The following is a 16,669-nucleotide window of genomic DNA, read 5'->3' as shown; positions in this document are numbered from 1 at the left end:
TTCGCTGTTTGAAAGGTACATTTTTCCAGAGTGACCTAGAATATATCATAATCATCAGTCACTGCAGGCCACTGCTATAACCGGCAGTGAACTCTCTCAAGGTACGCCACAGGGCACGATCACCAGCCAATTATTACTAGCCACCCTACGTGTGTTGTAGCTTCACCTAGCTACAGATAATATATATATATATATATATATATGTTAATATCAAATATAAAATATACAAAGTTTACCTTTTTTTTATAAATCCAACCAGACTAATCGTATCTCACGACCATCAGATAATGGGACAATGTGCTAAATAACTGAACTATTGAAATTAATAAGGTGGTACGTAACCTTACAGAAGCTGCTTGAATTGTAACATTGGTACAATTGGAAATCTTTGAACCATCTCTGTGGCCAGATAAACCGGTATAGTTAGTCATTAGGATAATTGAACAAACATATACATAATTGCAATCCACAATATTAAACCTCACATTTGGAGCACACTTATTTCTTATAATTTTATCGAAATTAGTCCATCCGTAATGAAATTCCTGTCTCCACGGTTATACAATAGTTATAGTTTTCCCTGGGGTAAGCTAATTTTCCTACCGGGGCGCAACTCGGCACAACTCAATTTGTCCCGGACACATTAACCGTAACTACTGCGACACGGTCGCCGGCTAGCTTTTTACGACCGTTCCCGGATTCGATTCTAGGCTTTTTTCTACTGCTCTCCTATTTCAATTTGCAAGAATATTCTTTTTCTTCAATATCTGCATTGTATTTTAAATCTTAAAGCGGTGCAATAAGGATATATTTTTAACTAACATATGTAGGAGATACGACCTTTTTCTGTCGCAACTGACCAATCATCACTGACCGGTTCGAAACCTTCAGTATTTTTCAAATAGATCTTTGAAGATAAGGCGATGAGGTTGATTTCTGAATGTATGTATGTAGGGGTGGGTTAGGTAGGGGGTCAAGGCGTTAGTAGCGTATTGTGGGTTCGATTCCCAGGTGTACGGGGCGTCGAGACACGTACGTGTACACTTAAAGACAGCCACTTCTAAGATGAAGGGAGGTCCGTCATAAAAATTGGACAGGACAGAAAATACTCGAGAAGTTATAGAATGAGTATACTTTATTTTTTTTACTTATGCAATAAATACATATTTAATACAAACCAATTTTAGAAATTTAGGATGTAATTTATGTTTTAAATTTCCTGTAATCATATATATTATTGTACCTATACAAATCAATTCTTTTATATTTTATATAATTATTTTTTATTAAGTGTTTTTTAAAAATCAAGTTGTAAAAGTTGCAATCCATTTATATGTATGTCTATTATTTTCCTCTGAACGTATGTAGGTATTATCACTCTTCAAAATCTACAACAGTTAAACTAAACTCTAATTTTATGCAGCTATAATAGTTACATTTCTATAAAAAAAATACCGAAAGAACTAAAACAAAGCCAACTTCAACAACGTGAACTACTTATCTATTTAGGTGTAAAAGTCCCGAATGCATCGTAAAAACCATTACGATAGACTTTGTCGGGAAACCATGGAAAACGAAATCTCTGTTCTACAATACTTACAAATGAAATAGTAAAAGTATTTTTATTCCTTTTTTAAATTTCAAATGGAATTTCTTTTTATAAAATCAAATGTTATTTCTTTTCTTTTATTGAGTATTTTACGGCCCTGGAAATTTTCTTTCAGCCAAACAATTACATTTCTATTCTCAGGTGCCAGCATGTCAATTATAAATAGAGTGTTATTTTTATTTAAAAAAAAAAATAGTTCAAATCGTTTGAAGCGATGTAATAAGTTTAATGGGTTTAAATATTTTTATTTACTGCCAGTATGTTAATAGACAGAGTTACAGACAGAATTTCAAAGTGAAATTTTAGAACAGATATAAAACTTACCATGGTTTTTTTCATATAATAGTCAACTTTTTCATAAAATTTTATGTATTTTTTATTACAACAATTAGATATGTCAATAGGGCGCAATAGGCGTAATAATTTTTAACTTTAACTCGAATTATTTGAGTAAATCGTAAATAAATTCTTATTGAATACACATACTACACACAACTTTATTTAGTCCCAAACTAAGTAAACAAACAGTAGGTACATGGCCAATGCAAGACGATATCGAACCCGAGATTTATTAAATTATTTAATATCTAATTGCTTTCTTATATATACTTATGATAGTTTTAAAACATCATACCAAACTCATTAACATCAAATTCAAATTCGAATTCAAAATATCTTTATTCAAGTAGGTCTATTACAGACTCTTATGATATGTCAAATGTACCGTCAGTTCGGGATGATTTCGTGATGAGAAGAACTGACATGAAACTCAGCTTGTATTCTTTTCAAATCAATATTATACATGTCTACAACAACTCAGATCAATTACTAAATTCAAACATGGGAGAACAGAGTGACCACCAGCACATGCCACTGCAAAAGCAAATAGTCTAATCAGTATTCGCAATCCTAAATTATTTTAGTTAGAAAATATAAAATTATATAGTCTATAAACAAAATGCTGTGCTCACAACAATAGATCACCCTTGACTCCTTGACATCGTACCTAATCCCGCGTAACCATATATCATAAGGCAAATTGACATAGCAGAATATTAGTACGCCCGAAGTATATTAAGTTATTTCGGAGGGGCCGTTGTCAAATTAATGTCTCTCAGAACTAAACAGCTATCGCGTAATTCTGCGGATATAAGACCAGTAATGCAATTTACGAATAATGTATACATTTTTTCTATTTTCCCATTAATATTACATTCTTATCCGATTTCGTCGGCCTTGGTGATTTAGCGATTTAGTACACGATTTATGGTAGCGTGATCTATTCTCGCACGGTCAAAATATTTCACTATGGCAGCTTTTCTGTGTATCTTATTGATTACTATTCAGTTATTTAGTACACATAGTGTCAAACATAAGATAAGATCTACTTAGTTTGAGGCTGTCTTATCCTGTCCTATTTGCTAATGTGTCCTAGATGAAAAAAAATGGTAATTGATGATATTTAGATCATATCTGAGATAATTGTCGTAACTATCTTGAATGTGGTAATAACTGTAATAGGCTTTTGACTTCTCCCTATTTTTTCCTGTGTATATTTGAATTCATACAGGTAATAAGGAGCCTTCCACCGACTCTAGAATAAATTAAGAAAAACTGAAGAATCAGTCAGAAATATTAATTGGCACGCAAAATTTATTGATTGACGGCCAAATTCAAAATGACAAAATTTTTGTGTCTTCAAATCTTATCCTTAAGACTTTACAGTTACTTTATCATAATTGAATCTCTAATAAACTTTATCATCACAATACTTACGATAACACACCCCTTAATAAAAACAATGAGTAGTACAATAGTCCATAATAGGCAGGGGCCGTCAACCCTCGGTCACTCTAAACTTATTTTAAACAATCTAATAGCCGTCCCCCGATTGCTTCACTAAAACTGACCAAACCCTACGACGTTAAATCAAGCACAATGGTTTGCTCGTTTTATGCTTTAACTGTACAAAAGTTTATCGAGATATTTGATCTAGAAAGGGTTTGTTTAGGCTTTCTTTATTTTTAAGAGTTATTAGTCCCAGAGCTGTAGTTGTGTTGTGATAAGGATTTTGTAGGTATACTTATTCGTTTTTACTGTTTACTGATAAATTTATATCGTATATTATATCTCGTTGGTAATAAATTTAATATCTACATACACGTCTGTCATAGGAACAAGAGTTTAATCTTCTTTATAAGATTTGCAGTATATGTATAAAAAGCTAATACATTAAAAAAATATACTGAAAAATTGATAAAAAAATTTATCCTGTACTGCATTGACTTTCTATTATGTATGCTCCTTGAAGAAAATTATTCAGTTTAATGTACAATAGATTCTCATAAAACTGGTTCATCTAGTTTGTTATAACAATGATATTGATTTATATTTATTAATCTTTTATATAAAAAAAATAGTACGTATACAGTTATTTTAAATTATTTATTTTATTAAAGGAATATTGATTTAGTCATTTATTTCAAGCAAGTAGTTTATATTCACAACAAAACAAAGTTTTCACTACCCATAAGTCGAAAGGACAAAACAAATCACACAAAGAAAATGGGCCATCAAAACGAGAAAACCGTCAACACGTAAACAGAAGAATGAAGACGTCCATTTCGGAATGGCCTTACTCAGGTGTCAATAAACGCAGACTCGTGGGAGCTAGGCGGCTGTAATCGCGCCCGATCGTAAACCAGACCCATCATTGGATCGCTTACGATGCACCTTCTACTGGCTAGGTTTAGCACCCCTGACTGTAAAGGCGATGTGCTTCGTGTTTCATTAGTCAGTGGGTGCGTTAGACCTTAGTCGTCTACGACAAAATCAAGGGTACACTGAGCTTTTAAAGTTACTATTCGTGTAATCGAGACCTTCTTCGGGAAATAATTTTATGTAATAGGTTTGGTTTATTTTGTAATTAAAATCATTAGAAGAGAATCTAAACTAAACGAGAAAGATATCCAATTATTATTCACCACAATCGTGTTAAATACAACTAAGTGGGTAGTAGGTAGTTTCATAACAATATTATTTTCATGCCTATAGTTAAGTATTAATAAACTGTTAAAATACCAATTTAAATGTCTCAACAGATCTTTTTGTACACTGAACAAAAAAATTATTAATTAATTTAATAAAAATAATTAAACTACCTGCAAATCTCTCAAAAAGGTTCACAAAAAAAGAAATAGGAATAGAAATAGAAATAGAAATAGAAATAGAAATAGAAATAGAAATAGAAAATTTAATATACAGGATTTTTGGATAGTATCATTTCTATTCTGCCATTCATATGGAGAGCAAGCTAATCACAAGAAAAATATTGTAACCTATTGGTATTTTGAATACAGATTATTGCAATACTGATGATCAATTGGTCATATTTTTCTTTTCTACAGGTATATATCAAACTGCCAATTCTATAATGTACTTTTTACCAGTACCTACTATATCTGCTTAGTATCATAGCAGTTTTGTGACATTGTCACTTTAAGCAAATTGAAACAAAATAAATCAACAAGGAACTATATAAAAGGTTACAAAGTGAGTAAACTCGCTCACCTCTAATGTAAATTGAGTATATTTGCAATGTAAATGACACGCTGAAACATTGGGTCATTAACAGCCCCGCCTGAAGGCGTGGTGGGGCGTGCCCTCTCATCACTCCCACTCGGATGATGCTCGGGAATATATTTGTGATATATTTATTAAACACACACTTATAAATTGTAGATCATATCATGAGACCTCACCTATATAATGCTGCTATGCCATTTTGAATCTTGTTTGCAAGTAAAGGCTAAAACGAAATATATCACACAAAAATTTAAAATTGCGATGTAGATATAAAATAGGGTAAGCAAATTTTCCATTGTATATATATAAATATACAATACATAGTCAAGTCTAAAAATACATAGTCACCAAGAGTATACATTATAATAATATTTTCAATAGTCAGTAATTGATGTTTTCCAGTAATCTTTTCTGTTTTCATTCACGTGGGTAGCACAACGGGATGTAGTTAACCAGTTATATATGTATTACAAAATAGTTCTTGCTGCCCTTTTACACAAAGTTCGGTATTTACATGTATACCATGCAACTTTAAACTATATAAAGAATACTCCTGCACACAAACTAACCTTCATCTTTCTTTACAGCATCCTTGAACTTCGAAAAGAGAAGAGTCGGGACGCGGCTCGCTCCAGACGTGGAAAAGAAAATTACGAGTTTTACGAACTCGCAAAAATGTTGCCACTCCCTGCCGCCATCACGAGCCAGTTGGACAAGGCATCTATCATAAGGCTGACCATAAGTTACCTCAAGTTAAGAGACTTCTCTGGACACGGAGATCCTCCGTGGAGCCGAGACCCTCCGCCTAGCAGTAAAGCATTAAAAGGTTTGTAGATTTTAACATAATTATATGACCTTTTATGCGCTCTTAAGTAAAGATATATTGCTTTTATAAGTATTGGCAAATTTCACGTTATGGGCATAGTGTTCGAAGCGTGCATATAATACTGAAACCGTTTAATATTAGACGTCCCGTCTGCTTGTTTGCCATTATTGTGATATAAAAAAATTATTATAACCATCACATTAATTTATTAACTCAATCGGTCTCTCTTGCCTCCTCCTCTATGTCTATCTCTATCCTCCAATATAACTGAACTGGCCAGACAGTTTGGTATAGAGCTTTACTTTGAGTTTTCCTCAAATGGTACTATAGTATTATCCTGGCTTCACTGTACTGGTCAGATGGTTTATTATTGATCTATATTATGAGTCGTTCTTGACTTGTATGTAATGTTCTATAATGTTGACCTCATGGGCTCTTACGATATTCTTAGGATAAAATGAAGTGACGATACATTGAATTCGTATTTACAATTTTAAGTAATTTATATTTTCATGCACCTGGCATATTATAGGCCCTTATAGGGTAGCAAGAGAAAATCATCAAAATACAGACATTATTATAAAAATTAAAACGATTTTACTTTTATGTTTTACTTAACTTTACTATACTTTGTTATCTAATCCAAGAACGCTAGACTTAATATTTCCCACCCTTGCATAGTTATGCAAAATGAGTGAGTAGGTTTAAAATAACGGTGGAGGGTTGACAAATCTGATTTTCCTTCGTCAAGTCATTGTCGGTACTAACCCTGTTACCGCACCCTAGGTGTATGTACAGACTGTACAACAAATTATCATGTCGGTAGGTACTATTGTAAATATATAGTTACAATTAACAAAGTTATAGATTTGATTAAATCTTACTGTAAAGTACTATATTTAAAGAATATTTTTTATTAATTTATTTATTCTTTTACATACAAAATTGTTTAATTGGCGGACTTAATGCCTGATAGCATTCTCTAATAGTCTTCGGTCGCGTTGATCAGAGATAATAAGGCACATAATTTATTGCTTTATTTTTATGCTTATATTATCTATATGATGTATAAAAATGTAATGCAAAGGCTTTATAAAACAACGACTTACATAAAAGACCATAATAAGTAACGAGCCACATGTGGAGCTAAACAATCGCTTTTTCTCAATGTGGAATAGGTAATATTTGTTTGACATATTGTGGTGAATCAGTGTCCCCAAGGCGCATTTATTTGCGTGCACGCCTCGCTTCCCAATGCTTGTGATTTACCCCGTGTTTTTGTCTATTGTAGGCAACATTTTTTCTCTACATAAAATGTTTTGCCACACTCTGTATGTGTTGCAGTAACTGAAGGTAGTTTTGGTTAAAATATTGATAAAAAAGTTACACTTAAATGATTTTGACATTCGATGTACTTCATGCTTCTAACTAGCCATTTTCCTAATATAAACATAGATTATTTCTATAAAGAAAATAATATAGGAAACAAACCATCATACAGATCTATTTCTTTTGTATTTTACATTCGCTATTTTAAACTATTTTTCTTAAAAAACTAAGAACTTCATATAAATCATCATTTTATAAATTTACTTACTCGTAAGTAGAGTAGAGACAAATAAGAAAATAAAGAAAATATTGGTTTCCCTAATCAGCCCATAACTCACTTTACATTCCGCGAAACCTTGACAAAGAGCTTTTTTAACACACACGCCGTTCGTAAATTCGTAACAAGTGTACCAATAAAACACCCCACGACAAATCCAATTTTGGCCCCTAATGCGCTTAATGCGACCACGGGGCGAATCACTACGTATGCCACTGTCATTTTAACTCAATTTTCAAACGGGCCGTCCTAGCTCAAATAAAAATATTCGAGACTATAAAACATGAGCATTTAGGGGCGTCAAAATTGTCTTACCAAATATTTTGGGGGTAAATTCTGAAGTTTCAAATATACTCACGTAAGCTATAAAGATTTAGGAAGGGAATTTAAGAAAATTTACACCGATATATTGCACATATTGATCTTGTTAAGTCTACAAAATCCAATAACTAACTATAGGTACCAATATAAGATTTAAAGTAGCTGGTTTATTACTTTTAGAAATATAAAAATATGTATATTGTATTTGAAAGTATTATAATTTATAAACATTGTGTAAAAACGAAATTGTTTAAACCCACAGTGAGCCCGTCAACTTGTAAATTGTAAAAGATATTGTACCTATTAAAAATGCCTAATTAATCCTCAGGGCCGGTCCCCCAGTGTAACAATACGCCGCGAATTGGGCCAAAATTTTTAATCTAATCAATTAACAATCAGTGCAAGCGATATACCGCTTGTTAGCACTGCTTATTTGGTGAACGTGACTTGGTTGGTTATTCAAATTGTGGCGGGGTTCGTTTGACGATTTCGTCTGTGCCGATTAATTGGTGTTGCCACTGTGCATCTTGCGATTGTTAAAATTACCACGGTGTAAATACCAAGCTTTATCAATTTGACGGTTTCTTTGGATGGTATTACATTCGATCCGGTTACATAGTCGTATTATAGGGGTGTTACTAACTTAAGATTATTGCAACAAAATAATAAATATGCAATCAATTACTTTAAATTTAATCACATCGTGTTTGTTTGGCGGATGTTTTGAATACTACTATTTGTTTAAAAATTTGCGAACTTTTTAATGCGAACAGTATCTATATCTGTTCATATAATAACAGTGTTCAGGCAGTTCAGGCAGTACATAACCGTTTACCATCAGATTGTTTGATTTTTTTAGTGTAAAAAATCTTCCAAAGAATTTTTACCCGCCAGATTTTGAGTGGAATCTATCTATACTCATATTTACTGCCACAACTGTGGTATAAAAATACTTATGTACGATTTTTAACTTATTAAGATTTTATTTAATAATCATATATGATTTACCACTTATGAAATGAATGAAATGAAAAACACTTTATTGTTCCTCTCACAGAAAGAGTAATTACATAAATTAATATGTACATTAAATATGAAAATAATAACAAAATAATTATAATATAGAGGTAACAATGGGCGGCCTTATCGCTAAATAGCGATTTCTTCCAATTAGGATGGAGAGGAGTGATTAGACTGTGTCTGGTCGAGGTATAACAATTCGTTGTTGGATGTACAATTTACATATCATATACACATACATATAACTACATAATAATCATTATATATAAAATATACATACACACATATATATACATACATATATACATACAAATAAATTAAATAATATCTATACAATAGCGACGTTACTATGCAGATAAGTTTCGTGAATAATATTTTTTAACGCTCGATTTAAAAGCAGGCAGTGATGTCAATTTACGTATGGGAAGTGGCAGATCGTTCCATAGTCGGACAGCAAGTACCGTGAAGGACATGTCGTAAAAAGCAGTATGATGTACTGGTGTCTTTAACTGGAGATTCTCCGATGACCTAAGATTGGCGTTATTAGAGCTATGAAGGAAAACAAACCGCTCCTTCAGATAGTTAGGAGTTGAAGGGTTATAAAGGATATTATGGAGAAGGGAAAGAATGTGAGTATTCCGGCGAAAGCGAATAGGTTAATAGTATGTCATTCATATTAAATTAGTGTTGTATGCATAATGCTAGTTAAAAACATTATTATAACTGCAGACAAGATGACTAATAGGTGCGAAGTCATACTAGACTACATCGTTAATGGTGTGTTTATCTTTGAGTTTGTCAAGTGCCTAGTATAATTATTTAAAATAGTTACTCGTTTGTATATCTTGATCGCTGTCATTGTATTAATATAAACCTATTGTTCACTACAGATCATACTACTTATCATTGTAAGTAATGAAATATGTAACATAAGTACATGAAATAAAAAAAAATTAAATTCGATGATAATTTATAATATTTTCAATATTTTTTACCTTATTATTTTTAGTGGACGCATTGAAAAAATATAATGTAAATTATAAGTAAATATGTAAGTATATTATTGAGATTTAAAATAAATCCAGGATAACTTTGAATAAATACGTCATACAGTAAACACTGTGTATCAATATCAATGTACTGTACTAATAATTTTATCAAATATTTTTTTAGGTAATAGATATAAAACTAAATCTTATTTTAAAACAAATTACAATTTAGAGAGTGCACAAACAAACACATAGTACAATATTTCACAATAATAGAACAAAGACAAGGCAGATAAATTCGACAAATTAACTTCGGAGTAAACACATGTTTTGTTCCCCATATTGCCGCATGGTGGCACCACCGTTGATTTATGGAGGTTGGGGCGGCGAAGAACCACGATCGGTACTGATTTAACCTGTTTCCACATTCGATGTTAATATTTTATGATCTATTTTGGCTTTCAAATTGCAATTTCGAACTATAATATAAATCAAATTTGAAATAAAAGACCCTTACACAGTACATCCACTTATTTTTACGAGAATTTTATTCCGAACTATTTTTGATAGCGTCGTTGTATAGTTTATAACTCCGACTCCAGGTCCTAAGTTTGATTCTGACTGAGCTCAAAGTTTTATGTAACATTTTATATTACTGTCTAAGTCCGATGATGAAAACAAAATTACTCCCAAAAAAGCTTTAACTCAATCACGTATTAATAACATAAGATTCAAATACATATTAACAAATAAATGCGACCATGTGCCCTTCATCACGATATCGACGGCTAAGAATGCCTCTGTCTACGTCATTTGGGGTATATAATAACAATAATAGTAGACAATATTAACAAATTTGTATTTAAAAAGTTATCCCAAATTATTAAATAAATTTTATTTTGACTATCTATTACTACAATTACAAATACGAAAGTTTATCTCTCTATATGTTTGTTAAATTATCTAGTGCATAAGTTGTAAGTACATTTTCTAATGAGAACAGAAAAATATATATTAGCCTATATAGCACATTATTGTAATGTCGTGGGTAATCGACCGTTAATTCTGATATTTTATATTACGTACAGAACTAAATAATATCTCGTAAACTCAAATAAATTATATAAAAAATTAAATTATACGGACCAAAATAAAAAGTATCAAGTACAAGTTTATTAAAAATATTTAGTTGTAACATTTTAGATGTTACTACTAAATGTCACTAAACTACAAAGTTCCAATTTGGCAAAGGGAAATAAAGGCGTTGACCGTTGGAAGCTGGTGTTATAATTCACAATCCTTAATACAAGGCCACCGTAAATCATAACTCGGCACATCTGCCGACGAAATAGAAAAATAACAATAAATAAAGGGAAAATACGGTGCGACGCGGGTACACTGCGATATATTGGAGAGAATGTGTTAGCTTCTCATTTTTCTATCAATTTTCTTTAGGTTTACTATGTTATTAGACTATGTTTAGATATATTTGTCCTCAACTGCATATTTATGGACAGTAATGATCTTCTTAATATTTTTATAAAATAATAAAAATAAAAGCTAGCTTATGTCCGTCAAATCTGATCCAAAGTACGAGTACGGAGTATAAGCAAATTTTCATTAGTATTTGTTTATTTTTAATAATAATAATATTTTATTTATTTGCTAGCGACATGATAGTTTCGGATCTTACTATCTAATAAAAGTACATGACATGCAGCACCCCTTAGAGATATGCAGATATTACAATTTCTTGAAAAGGTAACAAAATGACAAAAAAAGACAGATACAATTTCGCGTTTATAACATCAGTATTTATTAAACAAAAGAGAGCTTATGTTTGTCCTCGTGATTTATGTTTAGTCAAACATATTTCGCCTTTATAATTTTAGTATAGATATATTAATTATAACAAAAGTAGTATTTGATGATGTACTAGGTAATTATAAATATAAATAATATTTATTAGTAATATCATCGTAATGGAATATTTATTATCTATGCTATTGCTTTCTCAGTCGTAGGGTAACTATAATTTTATACTATTTATAAATAATAAATATTTATGTAAGGTAAATACCTTACATAAATATTTATTATTTATTTCCATTAACTACTATTTCTTAATATCCCGTAATACGTTACAGAACATTCCGCATATTGTTTATTTTTTTCTTGGTTTAGGCAATATATCACGCATCCTTAATCCACAGTTCATTAACTCGGCATAGAATACACACAGAACTCTTTACCTTAGAAAATTCGGAATCCCCTAATACCGGAATTTCTTCCTCGACTCAATAAGTTAAACCCTTCCGCTAATCCGGGCTATAATGAACCCGAAACGAGACCAGTAAGCGCCATATTAAATGCTTTTATTGTGAGATGTTTCTTACCTAACGCCTTTACACCTGTAATTTTTATTAAGACGTAACCACACTTACATGAGTACAACTCAGGTAATTAACTAAGGTGGTAAAGTATTAAAAAAATATGATATTAAACATTTATTTCATTCATACTACTAATGACCCATTTTCCATTACCATAGAGCTTTCAATAGAGCTCGCTCTGTTGAAAGTAATTCATAATGTAAAACAACTTAAGAAAATAAATCCTTATAGACTAACATACATATGACATAATAGTAATACATGAATAGACAAAAATAAATATAGCAAATCGACGTGATTACTGTAATAGTAAAAGGTCTAATTTCCAATACACAGAACTAGCACTTTATATCAAAGCTGTATCCAGCTAGTGTTTCTTTGCCACCTGCGTAGTTTAAAAAACTTCCGGCTTTGTAGGGATATTGACAACCATAACCATTCAAAAATTTAGAATGAAATTTAGTTTTTGATTTTCAACACCTATTGCAGCACACCGACTTATTTGCGATGGTTGCGGGTTTGATTCCTCGCACGGTGCAAGCATTTGTATTCTTGAGTATGATTGTTTATATCAGTCTTGGTGTTCTTATTAGTATATTATGTATGATTTGGAAAAAAATGTTATATGGATCTTTATATCGATTATCAAGTACCCATTACGTAAGCTCTGCTTAATTTGGGATAAGATGGTGCTATGTAAATTATCGTGGAATATTAGTATTATTGGAAAATTAACTTCTTGTATTTTTTTATGTCTGTATAATGAATATTTGTTGTAAGAAATTTAACTCTACGAAAATAATGTACACTTTTCTATATGTATATTTTACATACTAAAAGCGATGCTATATCGCGGTCCTCAACAATTTCTGGAAATAAAACATAATTCGCGTCGAGGCATTTATTTTCAATCTATAGTTGCCGAAATGCCATTTTTGGCCGTCCCTTTATAGACGCCGGTGCATCACAATCATCGCCCTGCGCCGTTCTATATTGACAGTACGTGTGCTGAATGCGGGATCGTTTTCCTGGATTTTGTAGCTATTTTTATTTGGTATCGATCGTTTAGGACCGCCGGTCAGATTGACCCCAGCGGCGGGTGAAGGGTTGTCCACCCGTGTAATTGGCTAGTTACAATTCATTACCGTTTCAATATTGTGATTTTTGGTCGTTCACTGAATAATGTGAAAAGATGGCAATTTTCAAAAGGGATGTATGAGATGAGATATTTCGTAACTACATGGGAAGACTTTGGATATTATACATAATTAAAAAAAACTACAGATAAGAAATATGTATTGTTTACTTGGAAAAGATATCGCATAATTATGTACTCAGTGAATTGTAAATATTTTTTTAATAGAAAAAGTAATTTCATTATATGAATAAACATTATATGTAACATGTCTAAAAATAAAGTTATTCCATTTAAATTTACTCTATACTCTATACAAAAATTCCGTACTTAACTAAAAACCATTTCTTTTTTGTTTTAATAGGCAAACTGAATTATGTTGTCGTTTTAAAATTAACGCGAATAATACTTGTCGGTTGTCTGTCTACTTCATCGTAGCTCCTAAACGTATGGACCGATTAACCTGCATTGTTTTTGTTTCAAAGCTGACGAGATCCAGATTGTAATTAGCCACATTTATTACGTTTCTTTTTTATTGTAGGAGAGACAAAAAATTTTTTTTATAATTATTATTTCTATATTACGTAATAGTACTACTGTTTCAATAGTTACGGAAAATAACGCACGATGTAAAATTGGCGGTGATATAGTCTCTAAATATTGACGAATCGATAGCTCTCAACTGAACAGGTCTGGCCACAAAGGGCGGTAATTCTTCATTAGAGATGCCGAGTTCCGGTCAAGTGGCGCCCCCAGGGGTTGGTAATCAACGCCACCAACTTGTATTATTTTTGAGGGTGGGCGGACGAAGAAAAGTTTACTTTTATCACTATTTCTACCCAATATAAATATACTGAATGCTCTGGAATTGATGGAAAATAACTTTTATTCTATTTAGGTAGGTCTCATATATAATGACGTAATAATTTAGGGTAGAGTCATCATATAGGTGTAATACACAAACACTTCTGAAAGTAAAAAAAAAATAGTGTGGGAATCCTAAATTTACTTTTAAACTATTCATACTAAATAAATTATGAGACTGTGCTATATGTATGACTGTTTTAATTTCAATTTCATGAATACATTACTGACATTCGACTTAGTATTTATCTACTGCCTACCCTATATGAAAGGACCTAATAAATTATTAATATGCTTATTGTAATTATACTATATCAGTTACCATTCTTTTACTTTGCTTGTTAAATATACTTATAAGCCAATTGCTTATGAATGTATTAAAGAAAGAACTACTTTTTGTGCCCATACTTTCATCCCCTGTTTCACCCCCTTAAAGGTAATCGTGATCATGATTTTAGTTCATGTTAAATTTAATTAACGTCGTTCTACCATTTAGTCGGTAAAAGTTAATAAATAGACAGACGTCTATACATTTATAATATTAGTATACCTTGTAATAATTAGTTCACCTAATGATAATGTTAATTACTTTTGAAATATATCCGTATAGGTATTACATATTCTAATTTCCCTCTAATTTTCTCAATAATATAAATATTGATAACTTACTAATTGATAAACTGGTCTGTTTATTCAAATAAGTTATTATTTGACAGCCTCGGAGATCTAGCGGTTTAGACACCGCCTTACTAACACGCCTTACAAATATTTTGTATTTATGACTATGATTATTTGTATTAGTCTGGGTGTTTTCTATATATTTACAAAAAAAGTATTACGTATACATATTTATGTCAGTTGTTTAGTACCCATAAGATAAGCTCTGCTTAGATTGGGATTAGATGACGCTGTGTCAATAATCTAGAGTTATTATTAAAAAATATGTATATAAAATTGTGAGTTCTTCTAATTCTAAAAATGAAAATGCAGTAGGTAACATTATTTTAATATGAATTCTTTACATTTTAATAGATATATACTTCCCATATTAATACGGCATAAACATGTTCCCTCTGGCTTTCAGTCCCTCCATTATTAGCCGCGAGTTTTATTTAATTTCGTCCTGTGAAAACAGCAACCCCCTGTATGTTAGCACTGCCCGTGCCCACATGGCGTGATCTACAAATACGGACAAATTATTGCTTTCTCTGCTATTTTTCTGTCTCTAAATATCTCTACAAGGAAACGTTAGAAAAATATTAGATAATTGAAAATAATTATTAAAGTTTTAATCTAGCATAGGTAGCTACAAGACAGTACAAACACGATATCCCAATGATTTGCAAAAATAATGATCAAAGTAGTGAATTTAGCGGATACAAAAAGGAATAGAATCGAAATGATTCACCTTTCTTTTTTGTTGAATATACGGTCAACTATATAAAAAAAAACGCTTTAGAGCGTTGTCATAGTTATATTTGTTGCAATTTTATTTATGACACGTACCTACAAGTGGATGTAAAGCGTTACACGTTTTAGCGGGTACCCGTATTAGCAGAATTACAGGATAAGAAGCATGACATCTTAGTCCAATGGAACGACAATATTGTGACAATGAGTATTCAGGTATATAGGCAACGGTTTCTGCTTACCATCAGATCAACTTGTTTCTCATTATAACTAGATAAAAACGGAATCACTTCGATTGCGGATCGCCTCGAAATTACGAATTTTCTTCGAGCTCAAAATATAATTTCAAATGTTCTGCTTTAGAAAAGTTTTAGGTTTCAAGAGTATAGTAACACAGTTGCAAGTTGATATATCCATTACAACTAACTTAGTATATTAATTGTAATTGGAACTAGTCAGAGAATATTTACTTTAGATTTAATATATATGTATATATCTATCAAATCGATCGTGCCTAAACGAGGTTCATTAACTGATTGCAATCTTTAGGGTGGATTATTAAATTTGGTCACAAGTGGACGTTGAATTTGCTGATTACTGTTTTAGCGAAGATAATTGTACAAGTGTAGACATATTCAATTATATTTGATTATAAAATAAAACATTTGCTGCTGATGAAAATTGACTCTTTTTTCAATTGTAAAACTCATTTCTCTAATATCTATATTACTATATTTTAACAGACTCTTACTATTTCATTTGGGATCGGCTGTCCTAGTCATTCTTTGCCAGGTACGGCTATCCTGGGACGTCAGGTCGTATTATTCGGTTTTCTGTAGGTCGTTATTGATAACGGCCTGCCCAGACAGTAGGGAACTTCCTGGTCCCTTTGGGCCGGTGTTAAGATTCAA

At 31.6% G+C, this 16,669-nt stretch overlaps 1 protein-coding gene across 7 annotated transcripts in view; it reads left to right on the top strand.

Annotated features, from left to right (window-relative positions):
* LOC131846423 (protein trachealess) overlaps positions 1 to 16,669 on the top strand; it is a 202,478-nt gene that overhangs the window by 152,333 nt on the left and 33,476 nt on the right. For all 7 annotated transcript variants that reach the window (XM_059195711.1, XM_059195710.1, XM_059195709.1 and 4 more), the window contains one exon: positions 5,782 to 6,020. In XM_059195711.1, coding sequence (XP_059051694.1) covers positions 5,782 to 6,020 — 239 coding nt within the window. The remainder of the gene's footprint in view (positions 1 to 5,781; positions 6,021 to 16,669) is intronic.

The sequence above is a fragment of the Achroia grisella genome, unplaced genomic scaffold (genome assembly GCF_030625045.1).
Source record: "Achroia grisella isolate CSIRO2021 unplaced genomic scaffold, CSIRO_AGI_Agris_v1 utg511, whole genome shotgun sequence".
NCBI lineage: Eukaryota > Metazoa > Arthropoda > Insecta > Lepidoptera > Pyralidae > Achroia > Achroia grisella.
The sequence above is the reverse complement of the archived record's forward strand: the minus strand, read 5'-3'. Positions and strand labels throughout refer to the sequence as shown.